General features: G+C 44.0%; 1 protein-coding gene across 3 annotated transcripts in view; it reads right to left on the bottom strand.

Annotated features, from left to right (window-relative positions):
* Mov10l1 (Mov10 like RISC complex RNA helicase 1) overlaps window positions 1-14,229 on the bottom strand; it is a 72,262-nt gene that overhangs the window by 4,615 nt on the left and 53,418 nt on the right. For all 3 annotated transcript variants that reach the window (XM_006521556.1, XM_006521557.1, NM_031260.2), the window contains exon 23: window positions 3,582-3,731. In XM_006521556.1, coding sequence (XP_006521619.1) covers window positions 3,582-3,731 — 150 coding nt within the window. The remainder of the gene's footprint in view (window positions 1-3,581; window positions 3,732-14,229) is intronic.

Below are 14,229 nucleotides of genomic sequence, written 5' to 3'. Positions count from 1 at the left end.
GCCTGGACGGAAGCAGCAGTGTGGGAAGACTCAAAGGCTTTCTCCCAACATCTAATGAGATGAGCACATGGTTTTTTTGTTTTGTTTTGTTTTTTCTGCCCCCCCTCCCATTTGTAGTTTGTTTATAGGACAGATTACATTGGAAGACTTTTTTTTTTTTTTTTGTATTTTAAAACAACCCCGAGTCTCTGGGATGAAGCCCATTTGATCATATTGGATCATCTTAGTGAGATGTTCTTGGATTTGGCTTGCAAGTATTTTTGCATCCATTGTTCATGAGAGAAATTGGTCTGTTAATTCTCTTTCTTTGTTGAATTTTTGTGTGGTTTGGGTATCAAGGTGACTGTGGCTTCATAAAATGAATTTGGCAATGTTCTAGCTCTTCTTTAAAAGTCTGGTAGAATTCTGTGCTAAAACTGCCTGGCCTTGGGCTTTTTTTTTTTTTTTAAAGATTCATTTTATGTATGAGTACACGGATACTCTTTTCAGACACACCAGAAGAGGGCAGTTACAGATGGTTGTGAGCCACCATGTGGTTGCTGGGATTTGAACTCAGGACCTCTAGAAGAGCAGTCAGTGCTCTTAACTGCTGAGCCATCTCTCCAGCCTGTTTGGGAGACTTTTAATGACTACTTCCATTTCCTTAGGAGTCATAGGCCTATTTGCATTATCTATTTGGTCTTGATTTAACTTTGGTAAGTGGTATCTATCAAGAAAATAGTCCATTTCTTTTAGATTTTCCATTTTTGTGGCATATAGGTTTTTGAAGTCTGACCTAATGATTCTTTGGATTTCCTCAGTGTCTGTTGTTATGTCCCCCTTTCTGTTTCTGATTTTCTTAATCTGGATATTCTTTCTCTGTCTTTTAATTAGTTTGGTTAAGGATTTGTCTATCTCGTTTATATTCTCAAAGAATCAACTCTTGAATTTTCTTTGAATTGTTCTCTTTGTTTCTATTTTATTGATTTCATCCCTCAGGTTATTTCTGCTGTTTATTCCTCGTGAATGTGTTTGCTTGTTTTTATTCTAGAACTTTCAGGTGTGCTGATAAATTGCTGAGATCTCTCCAATTTTTTTGGGGGGGGTTTCGAGACAGGGTTTCTCTGTGTAGCCCTGGCTATCCTGGAACTCACTTTGTAGACCAGGTTGGCCTTGAACTCAGAAATCCACCTGCCTCTGCCTCCCAAGTGCTGGGATTAAAAGCATGTGTCACCATGCCCGGCTCAATTTTCTTGTATCTCTTGAGACTTGCTCTGTGACCGAGTATGTGGCCAATTTTGGAGAAGGTTGTGTGAGGTGCTGAGAAGAAGGTATATTCCTTTGTGTTTGGGTGAAGTGTTCTGTAGATGTCTGTTAGAGCTACTTGAGCCATCATGTATGTTAGCTCCCTTATTTCTCGCTTTAGTTTCTGACTTGGTGACCTGCACATTGGTGAGGACGAGGTACTGAAGTCTCCCGTTATTAATGTGGGAGGTTCGATATATCTTTAGTAATGTTTCTTTTCCAAATGTGGGTACCCTTGAGTTTGGGGCATAGATGTTCAGAATTGAGACATCATCTTGGTGGGATTTTTCCTTTGATAAAGTATCTTTCGTCATCTCTCTTGATTAATTTTGGATGGAAGTCTATTTTGTGAGATATGAGAATGGCTACACCAGTTTGCTTTTGGAGTCCATTTGCTTTGAAAATCTTTTTCCAACCAATTACTCTGAGGTAGTGTCTATCTTTGATGTTGAGGTGTGTTTCTGGTATGCAACAGAAGGGTGAATCCTGTTTTTGCATCCATTCTGTAGGCTTGTCTTTTTATTGGGAATTAAGTCCATTGATGTTGAGAGATATTAAAGATCAATAGTAATTCCTGTTATCTTGTTGTTGCTGATAGTGTGTGTGTGTCTGTCTGTCTGTCCTTCCCTCCTTTTGGCTTTGCTGGTGTGGGATTATTCCTGTGTTTTCCATGGGTGCAGTTAACCTCCTTGGGCTGGAGTTTTCCCATATGGGCCTGACCTAGGTCTTCCGCATATGTTATGGTTGTGTGGTTTGGTGTTCTTACAGGATTCCTAACAGTGGAGACAGGGGTGTTTCTGACTCTTTTTGCCTGCTTTTGGGATCCTTTTCCTCTTGCTGGGTTGCCTCATCCAGCCTTAACATGAGGGATGTACTTTCTCTAACTGTAACTTGATATGCCATGTTTGGTTAATATCCCTGGGAGGTCTGCTCTTTTTTAGAAGGTAAACAGAAGAGTGAATCTAGGGGAGGAGGGAAGTGGGGAGAGGGGCTGCAAGGAGAGGAGGGAGGGGAAGCTGCAGTCAGGATGTAATATATGAAAGAATAAATAAAAAAAGAAAAAATATATGGACTTGTTAGCTGCACTATAGCAATCAAGATGAAATTGATACCGTGTTTCCAAAGCTGTGTGGCCATGGCCCCAGATATAGCAAAGAGGAAGTGTGGAATCAACTGGCTGTGTGCTTAGTCAAGTTATCACTATGTATGTGCTACCAGAAGTAAATACTCGCACCTCTTACTTCACTTCAGAAAAAAAGACTTAATATAACACATCAGCTGGCTTTCAACAAAGGCCATTTGTTCTTAATTCCCTGTGCAAGGTAACTGTTCTATACCAGGGCTTCTCCCTGTGCTTGGTGGTCTGTATTCCGTGGGGGCAGAAACTCAACTACTGAAGCCTGTGTTTTGTATGGAAGATACCTCTCCTCACAGCACAGCTTCAGAACAGGTAAATAAGCATGGGTAATTTCTGGTTGTCACAATCTATAAACAATTTTATAGGGTTGGCAGTGCTGCCTTACAATCCTATGTAAGGGTCACATTCCAAAATTCCAACAGCATTCATTACTTCTGAGAAATACTAGTGAGGGCTGGAGTAGACAAGATCTCCTTCCCTTCCCCTTTCCTTCTTCCCTTCCCCTTCCCCCTTCCCCCTTCCCCCTTCCCCCTTCCCCCTTCCCCCTTCCTTCCCCCTTCCCCCTTCCTTCCCCCTTCCCCCTTCCCCCTTCCCCCTTCCCCCTTCCCTTCCTTTCCTTTCCTTTCCTTTCCTGCCCCACCCCTTCTCAACAGAGTCTCACTCTGTAGCCTACTCTGGTCTAGAAAGTAAACAACCTAGACTAGTCTCTAACTAGCAGCAATCCTCCTTGCCTCAGTGTCCCAAATGCTGTAGCTAACGATGTGAACTATTATACCTACAAAGCTTTGTCATTATTATTGCTGTTGTTGGGACAGGGTCTTAATATATAGCCCTGGCTGGCCCTGTCCTCAGAGATTTTCCTGCTTCTCCTCCCAAGGGACAAAATACCAAGCTATCTCATAGACCCTTATGTAAATACTTACGATGTAACTATCTAGAATGTAAAAATAATGCTCAGCTCTGGCTACAGTAAGACAGGAGGCTGGTCAGTACTGACCATGAGCTGGACAGTCTGCCAGTTTGTCTCCGGTCTCACCCAACAGGATCTTGCTTCTTTGCAAATCTGCTGTGGAGAATGAGCTTGTTTCTGCCCTTCAGAAACCATGGACCAAGGGCCACAGTGGCTGTGTATAACAAGGTACAGTCCTGGTGGGCTTACCTGCTTCCGATAGGGTGTGATGACACCTATATCCTTGGAAGACACTTGACTGGAGACACTCCGGGCCAAGAGGCAACAGTAGCGCATGACCTGGACAGCCTCGGCTGGGCTGAACCACGATGGGCTTCTCCCTTCACGAGCCTCGTTCCCCTGAGTTAGTGAGAAGGTAAATGTCATTGCCCAGGAATGTTTATTAAGTAGGTACCATGTGTTGTGGGTTTGGTTTATTGCTTATGTTAACTAGGTTCCCAAATTACAGGAGAATCCATATGTCTGCTTGTGAGACAGTGACAGTCCCTGCCCCAGGCTGGTTCTAATTGGTAAAGTTGCTGGTGGCCAATGGCTGAGAGACAGAGGTGGGACTTTGACGTTTGTGGGCAAGGAACTCAAGGGAAAAGGAGAATGGCCATCTCCGGGGAGGAAAAGGTCCGGACCTGAGAGTGTAGGACAGAGAGACAGAGACACTGAGACACTGCCCAGATGTAAGAGTCGGGGGTTGTGGCCCATGAGGGCTGCAGTGACCAGGATGGAAAATAGGTTTTAGTAAGTGATAATTCAAGAATATGGGAGGGGGGAAGAGTGTGTTAGCAGCAGGGAGGTTTAGAAGTGCTCAGCCATTGTGTTGTTTAAGACATATTAAATAGAAGTCTCTGTTTGTATGTGTGTGTTTTTCATTTGTGAATCCAAAACATTTGGGCGGGCCCAGGGAAGTTTAGAGCGGAATAACATACTACCACTTCAACTACGAATACACAGTACACACAACAGAAAGAAACAACCCTACTCTCACACAGAATAGATAATCTAGCAGTACAATTATTATTACATAATTTGGAAATTAGAACCATTTTTTAAAGTAAAGCTTTTTTTTTTTTTCTTTCTTCAAACAGGGTCTTGATACATAGCCCTGGCAGGGCTAGAACTCACTATGTAGAACAGAATGCCCTTGGCCTGAGTGCTGGGAGTAAAGGCATGCACCATCATACCTGGCTAACAAAAGACATTTTGGGACAGGGTTTTACCATGGAGCCAAAGCTAGCCTGGAATTTGCTATGTAGATGAGGTTAGCCTCAAAAAGAAATTCATTTTTCTCTGTCTTCTAAGTGTTAGGATTAAAGGCCTATGCCACTATGCCTGGCCTAGAACCATATACACACTATACAAGTATTAAGGACTGACTGCACAAATCTACCATTTCTGGGCCAGGAAGAGTGACACATTCCTTTAATCCCAGCACTTGGGAGGCATAAACACATGGATCTCTGTCAGTTCAACGCTAGCTGGATCTACATAGCAAGTTTCAGGACAGCCAGAGCTAGATAACAGAGAGACTGTCTCAAAACAGCATCACCAACAACTCCTCCACACCCAAACAAAACAAAAACCAAAAACCCAAGATCTACTTTTTGGGGATTTATCGCACCGGGGAGAGATCATAAGAAAACTCCTTCATGTAACTTAACGAAGGATGGGCAATCCTGGGCAATCATGTGGCCTAGAACAGCCCATGTTAGAGAAATGGCATTTAGGGCTCTGGCATGAGACAGCTCACAGATCACTGGATAAGAGAGAAGCCACTGAGGCTGATGCCCACAGCAATGTGAAAGCAGATGGCAGGATGTGAGGAGGAGCTAGCCATTAGTCCCCACAGGCTGCAGGAAGGTGCTGGACACAGGGCAGGTGGTCCTACCACCAAGGGCTAGGGGCTGCCATCTTCCCCACTTCAGCTACAGGACTCTTTCCTTCAGCCAACTTCGGTTATGTCTAAAAAAGCTTTGTTTTGCCAAGATGGTTCCTTGAGGCTAGGAGTTTCTCATCTTGAGCAAACTCTTCCTCAAAGCATGGCTGATGGGATGGACTGCTGTGACTGAGTGCTGTAGCACTCAGGCCAGGACAGAACAGGCAGCTCAATACTACCTCTCTGAATATGGTCAAATGATGTTTTAAACAGGTAGTTACTTTGCCTGCATGTATGTATGTGTACCATGTCTGTGTCTGGTGCCCTTGGGATACAGAGGAAGGCTGGGGTTATAGACAGTTATACACTCATGCGGATGCTGGAAATCAAACTTCAAACTCAAGTCCTCTGGAAGAGCAGCCACTGCTCTGAAACTTCTCAACCATCTCTCCAGCTCTCAAACTAAAGTTTTTTGTTTTTTTGTTTCCCCCTGAGACAGGGTTTCTCTGTATAGCCTTGGCTGTCCTGGAACTCACTTTGTAGACCAGGCTGGCCTCAAACTCAGTGCCTGCCTCTGCCTCCCAAGTGCTGGGATTAAAGGCGTGCGCCACCACACCCGGCTGCTTTTTTTTTTTTAAGATTTATTTTTATTTGTCTGTACATCTGAGCATATATGTGTAGGTACCCATGGAGGCCAGAAGAGGGAGCTGGCGTGACAGGTGGGTGTGAAATGCCTAGTGCAGATGCTGGGAACCACATTCCAGTCCTCCACAAGAGCAGGAAGTACTCCTAACCACTGGACCATTGTGCCAGCCCTACACTAATGCGTCCCATGCTCAAAGGACACACCCAACAGAGCACAAAGATAACATGAAACAGAGAACACCTGCAAATCAGGTAAGGCATTCATGGTCAAACCACACACAACTCTTAGAACTCAGTGACAACCCTCCTCCCAGTAAAACCGGATACGATGGCCAAGGGCCCGACCGAGCAGGTGCATCTCTGAAGCAGCCGTGCAGTAGAAGCTGAGTGCACTGCAGTGCCTGCGGGTAACCTCAGCACTGGGGGCACAGACAGCAGGCTCCTGGGAGTTCACAGGCCAACCAGCCTAGATAAAGCAGCAAGTTTCAGTTGGGTGTGGTGGCATGCATCTTCAATCTCACACATGTTTAATCCTAGCACTTGGGTGGCAGAAAATATGGACCTCTGTGATTTTGAGGCCAGCTGGTGTACACACTGAGTTCCAGGCTAGCCAGAGCTATACTATACAGTGAGACTCTGTTTCTGAATGAATGAATAAATAAATAAATTTATGTTAAGAACAAAAGAAGTACATTCTGACATGCTACAACACGGATAAACCCCAAGGACATTATGCTGATGAATATGACTGCACGATCCTCTTATATGAGGTCTACAGAGTGGTCAAATTCATAGGGGCTTCTAGAGGTAGGGCTAGTGGGAAAGTAAGATTTTTGTAGGTACAGAGTTTCAGTTTCGAAAGATGGAAAGGTTCTAGAGATTATTGGCTGGGAAAATATGAATGCACTGAACAGTACTGAGCTTCACACTTAAGCATGGCTAGCAGAGTGAAGTTTTCCATGTGTATCTCACCGTGGCCTCACATGCGCAGAGCTGGTCTGATGATGCACACCTAGGACCCCATCACTTTATCGAGTGTGAAGTCAGTTGGGCTACTACTTAGTGAGACCTTGTCTCATAAAACACAACACAACAAAAGAAATACCAAACAAAGCTATACTACGTTTAAAAAATCTATTTAACTTTATTTTTAGCACTGGTGTGAGGGAGTCAGATTTAAAATCTATTTAGTTTCATGTGCACTGGCGTGAGGGGGTCAGACTCTGGAGTTACAGACAGTTGCATGCAGCCATGTGGGTGCTGGGAATTGAACCCGAATCCTCTGGAAGAACAGAGACTGCTCTTAACTGCTGAGCCACCTTGTCCAGCTCAAGCTTCAATAATTACTTTCAGAATAGTGTTTTAAGACATATATAATTTATCCTTTTGTCACCTATGACTCTCATAAGTATCTTAAATATTAATGAGAAAAAAAAGCCTACAGCAGAATTTAGCAAAGGTGTTATTTTACACATGGGCAGCATACACGTGCCTGCCGCCTTTTGAGGTCATGGAGAGTTATCAGACTATTTTGGAATTGGAGTTACAGATGATTGTGAGCCACCATATGGGTGTTTGCGATTAAACTCAGATTCCCTTCAAGAGGAACAAATATTCTTTTGTTTGTTTGTTTTTGGTTTTTCTTTTTTTTTTAATTAGGTATTTTCCTCATTTACATTTCCAATGCTATCCCAAAAGTCCCCCATACCCTCCCCTCCACGCCCCTACCCACCCACTCCCACTTTTTGGCCCTGGCGTTCCCCTGTACTGGGGCATATAAAGTTTGCAAGTCCAATGGGCCTCTCTTTCCAGTGATGGCCGACTAGGCCATCTTTTGATACATATGCAGCTAGAGTCAAGAGCTCCGGGGTACTGGTTAGTTCATATTGTTGTTCCACCTATAGGGTTGCAGATCCCTTTAGCTCCTTGGGTATTTTCTCTAGCTCCTCCATTGGGGTCCCTGTGATCCATCCAATAGCTGACTGTGAGCATCCACTTCTGTGTTTGCTAGGCCGGCGTAGTCTCACTAGAGACAGCTATATCAGGGTCCTATCAGCAAAATCTTGCTAGTGTATGCAATGGTGTCAGCGTTTGGAGGCTGATTATGGGATGGATCCCTGGATATGGCAGTCTCTAGATGGTCCATCCTTTTGTCTCAGCTCCAAACTTTGTCTCTGTAACTCCTTCCATGGGTGTTTTGTTCCCAATTCTAAGAAGAGGCAAAGTGTCCACACTTTGGTCTTCGTTCTTCTTTAGTTTCATGTGTTTTGCAAATTGTAACTTATATCTTGGGTATTCTAAGTTTCTGGGTTAATATCCACTAATCAGTAAGTACATATCATTTGAGTTCTTTTGTGATTGGGTTACCTCACTCAGGATAATGCCCTCCAGGTCCAACCATTTGCCTAGGAATTTCATAAATTCATTCTTTTTAATAGCTGAGTAGTACTCCATTGTGTAAATGTACCACATTTTTTTTTATCCATTCCTCTGTTGAAGGGCATCTGGGTTCTTTCCAGCTTCTGGCTATTATAAATAAGGCTGCTATGAACATAGTGGAGCATGTTTCTTTCTTACTAGTTGGAACATCTTCTGGATATATGCCCAGGAGAGGTATTGCGGGATCCTCCTGTAGTACCATGTCCAATTTTCTGAGAAACCGCCAGACTGATTTCCAGAGTGGTTGTACAAGCTTGCAATCCCACCAACAGTGGAGGAGTGTTCCTCTTTCTCCACATCCTCGCCAGCATCTGCTGTCACCTGAATTTTTGATCTTAGCCATTCTGACTGGTGTGAGGTGAAATCTCAGGGTTGTTTTGATTTGCATTTCCCTGATGATTAAGGATGCTGAACATTTTTTCAGGTGTTTCTCAGCCATTTGGTATTCCTCAGGTGAGAATTCTTTGTTTAGCTCTCAGCCCCATTTTTTAAGGGGTTATTTGATTTTCTGGAGTCCACCTTCTTGAGTTCTTTATATATACTGGATATTAGTCCTCTGATTTAGGATAGGTAAAGATCCTTTCCCAATCTGTTGGTGGCCTTTTTGTCTTATTGACGGTGTCTTTTGCCTTACAGAAGCTCTGCAATTTTTTGAGGTCCCATTTGTCAATTCTCGACCTTACAGCACAAGCCACTGCTGGTCTATTCAGGAATTTTTCCCGTGTGCCAATATCTTTGAGGCTTTTCCCCACTTTCTCCTCTATAAGTTTCAGTGTCTCTGGTTTTATGTGGAGCTCCTTGATCCACTTAGATTTGACCTTAGTACAAGGAGATAGGAATGGATCCATTCGCATTCTTCTACATGATAACAACCAGTTGTGCCAGCACCATTTGTTGAAAATGCTGTCTTTTTTTCCACTGGATGGTTTTAGCTCCCTTGTCGAAGATCAAGTGACCATAGGTGTGTGGGTTCATTTCTGGGTCTTCAATTCTATTCCACTGGTCTACTTTTCTGTCGTTATAGTACCATGCTGTTTTTATCACAATTGTTCTGTAGTACAGCTTTAGGTTAGGCATGGTGATTCCACCAGAGGTTCTTTTATCCTTGAGAAGAGTTTTTGCTATCCTAGGTTTTTTGTTATTCCAGATGAATTTGCAGATTGTTCTTTCTAATTCGTTGAAGAATTGAGTTGGAATTTTGATGGGGATTGCATTGAATCTGTAGATTGCTTTTGGCAAGATTTGTTGATCCTGCCAATCCATGAGCATGGGAGATCTTTCCATCTTCTGAGATCTTCTTTAATTTCTTTCTTCAGAGACTTGAAGTTTTTATCATATAGATCTTTCACTTCCTTAGTTAGAGTCATGCCTAGGTATTTTATATTATTTGTGACTATCGAGAAGGGTGTTGTTTCCCTAATTTCTTTCTCAGCCGGTTTATTCTTTGTGTAGAGAAAGGCCATTGACTTGTTTGAGTTAATTTTATATCCAGCTACTTCACCGAAGCTGTTTATCAGGTTTAGGAGTTCTCTGGTGGAATTTTTAGGGTCACTTATATATACTATCATTATCATCTGCAAAAAGTGATATTTTGACTTCTTTTCCAATTTGTATCCCCTTGATCTCCTTTTGTTGTCGAATTGCTCTGGCTAGGAGTTCAAGTACCATGTTGAATAGGTAGGGAGAAAGTGGGCAGCCTTGTCTAGTCCCTGATTTTAGTGGGATTGCTTCCAACTTCTCACCATTTACTTTGATATTGGCTACTGGTTTGCTGTAGATTGCTTTTATCATGTTTAGGTATGGGCCTTGAATTCCTGATCTTTCAAAGACTTTTATCATGAATGGGTGTTGGATTTTGTCAAATGCTTTCTCCGCATCTAACGAGATGATCATGTGGTTTTTGTCTTTGAATGTGTTTATATAATGGATTACATTGTTGGGAGCCGCCCCCACATTCGCCGTCACAAGATGGCGCTGACAGCTGTGTTCTAAGTGGTAAACAAATAATCTGCGCATGTGCCAAGGGTATTTCTCTACCCCATGTACTCTGCCTTCCCCGTGGCAACAACTCGGCCATGGGCTGCAGCCAATCAGGGAGTGATACGTCCTAGGCGAAGGATAATTCTCCTTAAAGGGGACGGGGTTTCCGCCATTCTCTCTCTTGCTTGCGCTCTTGCGCTTTTGCTCTCTGGCTCTGGCTCTTGCTCGCTTGCTCCTAAAGATGTAAACAATAGAGCTCTTGCTCTGCGCTCTGGCGCTCTGGCGCGCTGGCGCTCTGGCTCCTAAAGATGTAAGCAGGGGCCTTTCGTTTTTGGGGCTTGGGGCTTGCGCTCCTGCTCCTGAAGATGTAAGCAATAAAGTTTTGCCGCAGAAGATTCTGGTTTGTTGTGTTCTTCCTGGCCGGTCGTGAGAACGCGTTTAAGAGTTGGTGCTGAAACCCGGGACGAGAAAATACAAGAAAACTCGGGACGGGAGTTAACCATCACCGGCGCAAGGAAGATCCCTCATTCCGGAACCAGAACTGCGGGTCATGGTAACGAAGGTTCCCGTAAAACAGACTGTTGAGAAGGATTCAACTGCATGAATTCAGAACTCTTCAGCTGGGGAACAGGAGTACCAGTGAGTACAGCTTTACAAGGTAAGTCTGGCCTTGAACTTTCTAACGAAATTCAAGACAGTCTATCAGAAGTAAAGTGGGAAATAGCTTTACAAGGTAAGTCTGGCCTTGAACTTTCTAACGAAATTCAAGACAGTCTATCAGAAGTAAAGTGGGAAATAGCTTTACAAGGTATGTTTGGCCTTGAACTTTTTCTAGTGTTAGGAGCCCTTTTGTTCTTTTTCACATGTTATCAAGTGATTAAGATAGGGCTGAAAATTCTGGATGAAATTCAGGACAGTCTATCAGAAGTAAAGCGGGGAGAGAGAATAGGAGCAAAAAGAAAATATGGTACACAAAATAAGCATACAGGCCTTTCCAAGGGTCTTGAACCCAAGGAAAAGTTTAGGTCAGGTAAGAATACCTGGGGAGAGATTAGAAGGAAGGAAAAGAAAAAAGATCAATTAGCGGAGGTCTCTAGGAGAAGGAACCTATACTCATCACTAGATGAGCTCAAGGAGCCAGTTCTTAGTAGTTCTGAATCAGATGAAAAGGCTATTAGGGCCTGGAAGGCGCTCTCCCGAGCAGGTAAAGCCACTGGACAATTAACAAAGATCGTCCAGGGACCTTAAGAGTCCTTCTCAGATTTTGTGGCCAGTATGACAGAGGCAGGCTCTTGCAGCCTACAAGGTCTTATTGTCCACCCTGGAGTTGTAGATCAGGATTGTAAAGGGGAACTTCAGGTTCTCTGTTCTTGTCCTCAAGTTGTCTTTTCTATATCACAAAGGGACAGAATAGCTCAACTAATAATTTTGCCAAGCCTACATGGCTGTTTTTCCTTCCTCTGGTATTCCTCGAGCCGCCAGAGGGATTGGTTCTACTGAAAGTGATTCTGATTACTTAATAATGCCTTTAGATTGTTGTCAAATTTTATCTACTCCTCATGTAGGGGTAAACCCTCGTGGCATCAGGCCATTACAGGTCTGACAAATGGATGTCACGCATATTTCCTCCTTTGGGAGAAATCAATATTTACATGTTTCTATTGACACCTGCTCTGGTGTAATGTTTGCCACACCTTTAACAGGTGAAAAAGCCTCACATGTGATTCAACATTGTCTTGAGGCATGGAGTGCTTGGGGGAAACCCAAACTCCTTAAGACTGATAATGGACCAGCTTATACATCTCAAAAATTCCAGCAGTTCTGCCGTCAGATGGACGTGACCCACCTGACTGGACTTCCATACAACCCTCAAGGACAGGGTATTGTTGAGCGTGCGCATCGCACCCTCAAAGCCTATCTTATAAAACAGAAGAGGGGAATTGAGGAGACTCTACCCCGAGTACCAAGAGTGTCTGTGTCTATGGCACTCTTTACACTCAATTTTTTAAATATTGATGTTCATGGCCATACTGCGGCTGAACGTCATTGTTCAGAGCCAGATAGGCCCAATGAGATGGTTAAATGGAAAAATGTCCTTGATAATAAATGGTATGGCCCGGATCCTATTTTGATAAGATCCAGGGGAGCTATCTGTGTTTTCCCACAGAATGAAGACAACCCATTTTGGATACCAGAAAGACTCACCCGAAAAATCCAGACTGACCAAGGGAATACTGATGTCCCTCGTCTTGGTGATGTCCAGGGCGTCAATAATAAAGAGAGAGCAGCGTTGGGGGATAATGTCGACATTTCCACTCCTAATGACGGTGATGTATAATGCTCAAGTATTCCCCTGCTTTTTTACCACTAACTAGGAACTGGGTTTGGCCTTGATTCAGACAGCCTTGGCTCTGTCTGGACAGGTCCAGACGACTGACACCATTAACACTTTGTCAGCCTCAGTGACTACAGTCATAGATAAACAGGCCTCAGCTAATGTCAAGATACAGGGTGGTCTCATGCTGGTTAATCAACTCATAGATCTTGTCCAGAAACAACTAGATTATGGCAAATAGCTCAGCTGAGATGTGAACAAAAGTTTCCGGGATTGTGTGTTACTTCCATTCAATATGAGAAATTTACTAGGGCAGCTAATTTGTCAAAAAGTCTTTCTCAGTATATGTTACAGAATTGGACGGCTGAATTTGAACAGATCCCTCGGGAATTGAGACTTCAGGTCAACTCCACGCGCTTGGACCTGTCCCTGACCAAAGGATTACCCAATTGGATCTCCTCAGCATTTTCCTTCTTTAAAGAATGGGTGGGATTGATATTATTTGGAGATACACTTTGCTGTGGATTAGTGTTGCTTCTTTGGTTGGTCTGTAAGCTTAAGGCCCAAACTAGGAGAGACAAGGTGGTTATTGCCCAGGCACTTGCAGTACTAGAACATGGTGCTTCCCCTGATATATGGTTATCTATGCTTAGGCAATAGGTCGCTGGCCACTCAGCTCTTGCATCCCACGAGGCTAGTCTCATTGCACGGGACAGAGTGAGTGTGCTTCAGCAGCCCGAGAGAGTTGCACGGCTAAGCACTGCAGTAGAAGGGCTCTGCGGCATATATGAGCCTATTCTAGGGAGACATGTCATCTTTCAAGAAGGTTGAGTGTCCAAGTGTCCTTCTCTCCAGGCAAAACGACACGGGAGCAGGTCAGGGTTGCTCTGGGTAAAAGCCTGTGAGCCTAAGAGCTAATCCTGTACATGGCTCCTTTACCTGCACACTGGGGATTTGACCTCTATCTCCACTCTCATTAATATGGGTGGCCTATTGCTCTTATTAAAAGGAAAGGGGGAGATGTTGGGAGCCGCACCCACATTCGCCGTCACAAGATGGCGCTGACAGCTGTGTTCTAAGTGGTAAACAAATAATCTGCGCATGTGCCAAGGGTATTTCTCTACCCCATGTACTCTGCCTTCCCCGTGGCAACAACTCGGCCATGGGCTGCAGCCAATCAGGGAGTGATACGTCCTAGGCGAAGGATAATTCTCCTTAAAGGGGACGGGGTTTCCGCCATTCTCTCTCTTGCTTGCGCTCTTGCGCTTTTGCTCTCTGGCTCTGGCTCTTGCTCGCTTGCTCCTAAAGATGTAAACAATAGAGCTCTTGCTCTGCGCTCTGGCGCTCTGGCGCGCTGGCGCTCTGGCTCCTAAAGATGTAAGCAGGGGCCTTTCGTTTTTGGGGCTTGGGGCTTGCGCTCCTGCTCCTGAAGATGTAAGCAATAAAGTTTTGCCGCAGAAGATTCTGGTTTGTTGTGTTCTTCCTGGCCGGTCGTGAGAACGCGTTTAAGATTACATTGATGGATTTTCGTATATTAAACCATCCCTGCATCCCTGGAATAAAACCTACTT

This window comes from Mus musculus, chromosome 15 (assembly GCF_000001635.26).
Source record: "Mus musculus strain C57BL/6J chromosome 15, GRCm38.p6 C57BL/6J".
In the NCBI taxonomy this organism is placed as follows: domain Eukaryota; kingdom Metazoa; phylum Chordata; class Mammalia; order Rodentia; family Muridae; genus Mus; species Mus musculus.
This window is presented reverse-complemented; position numbering and strand designations above follow the sequence as displayed.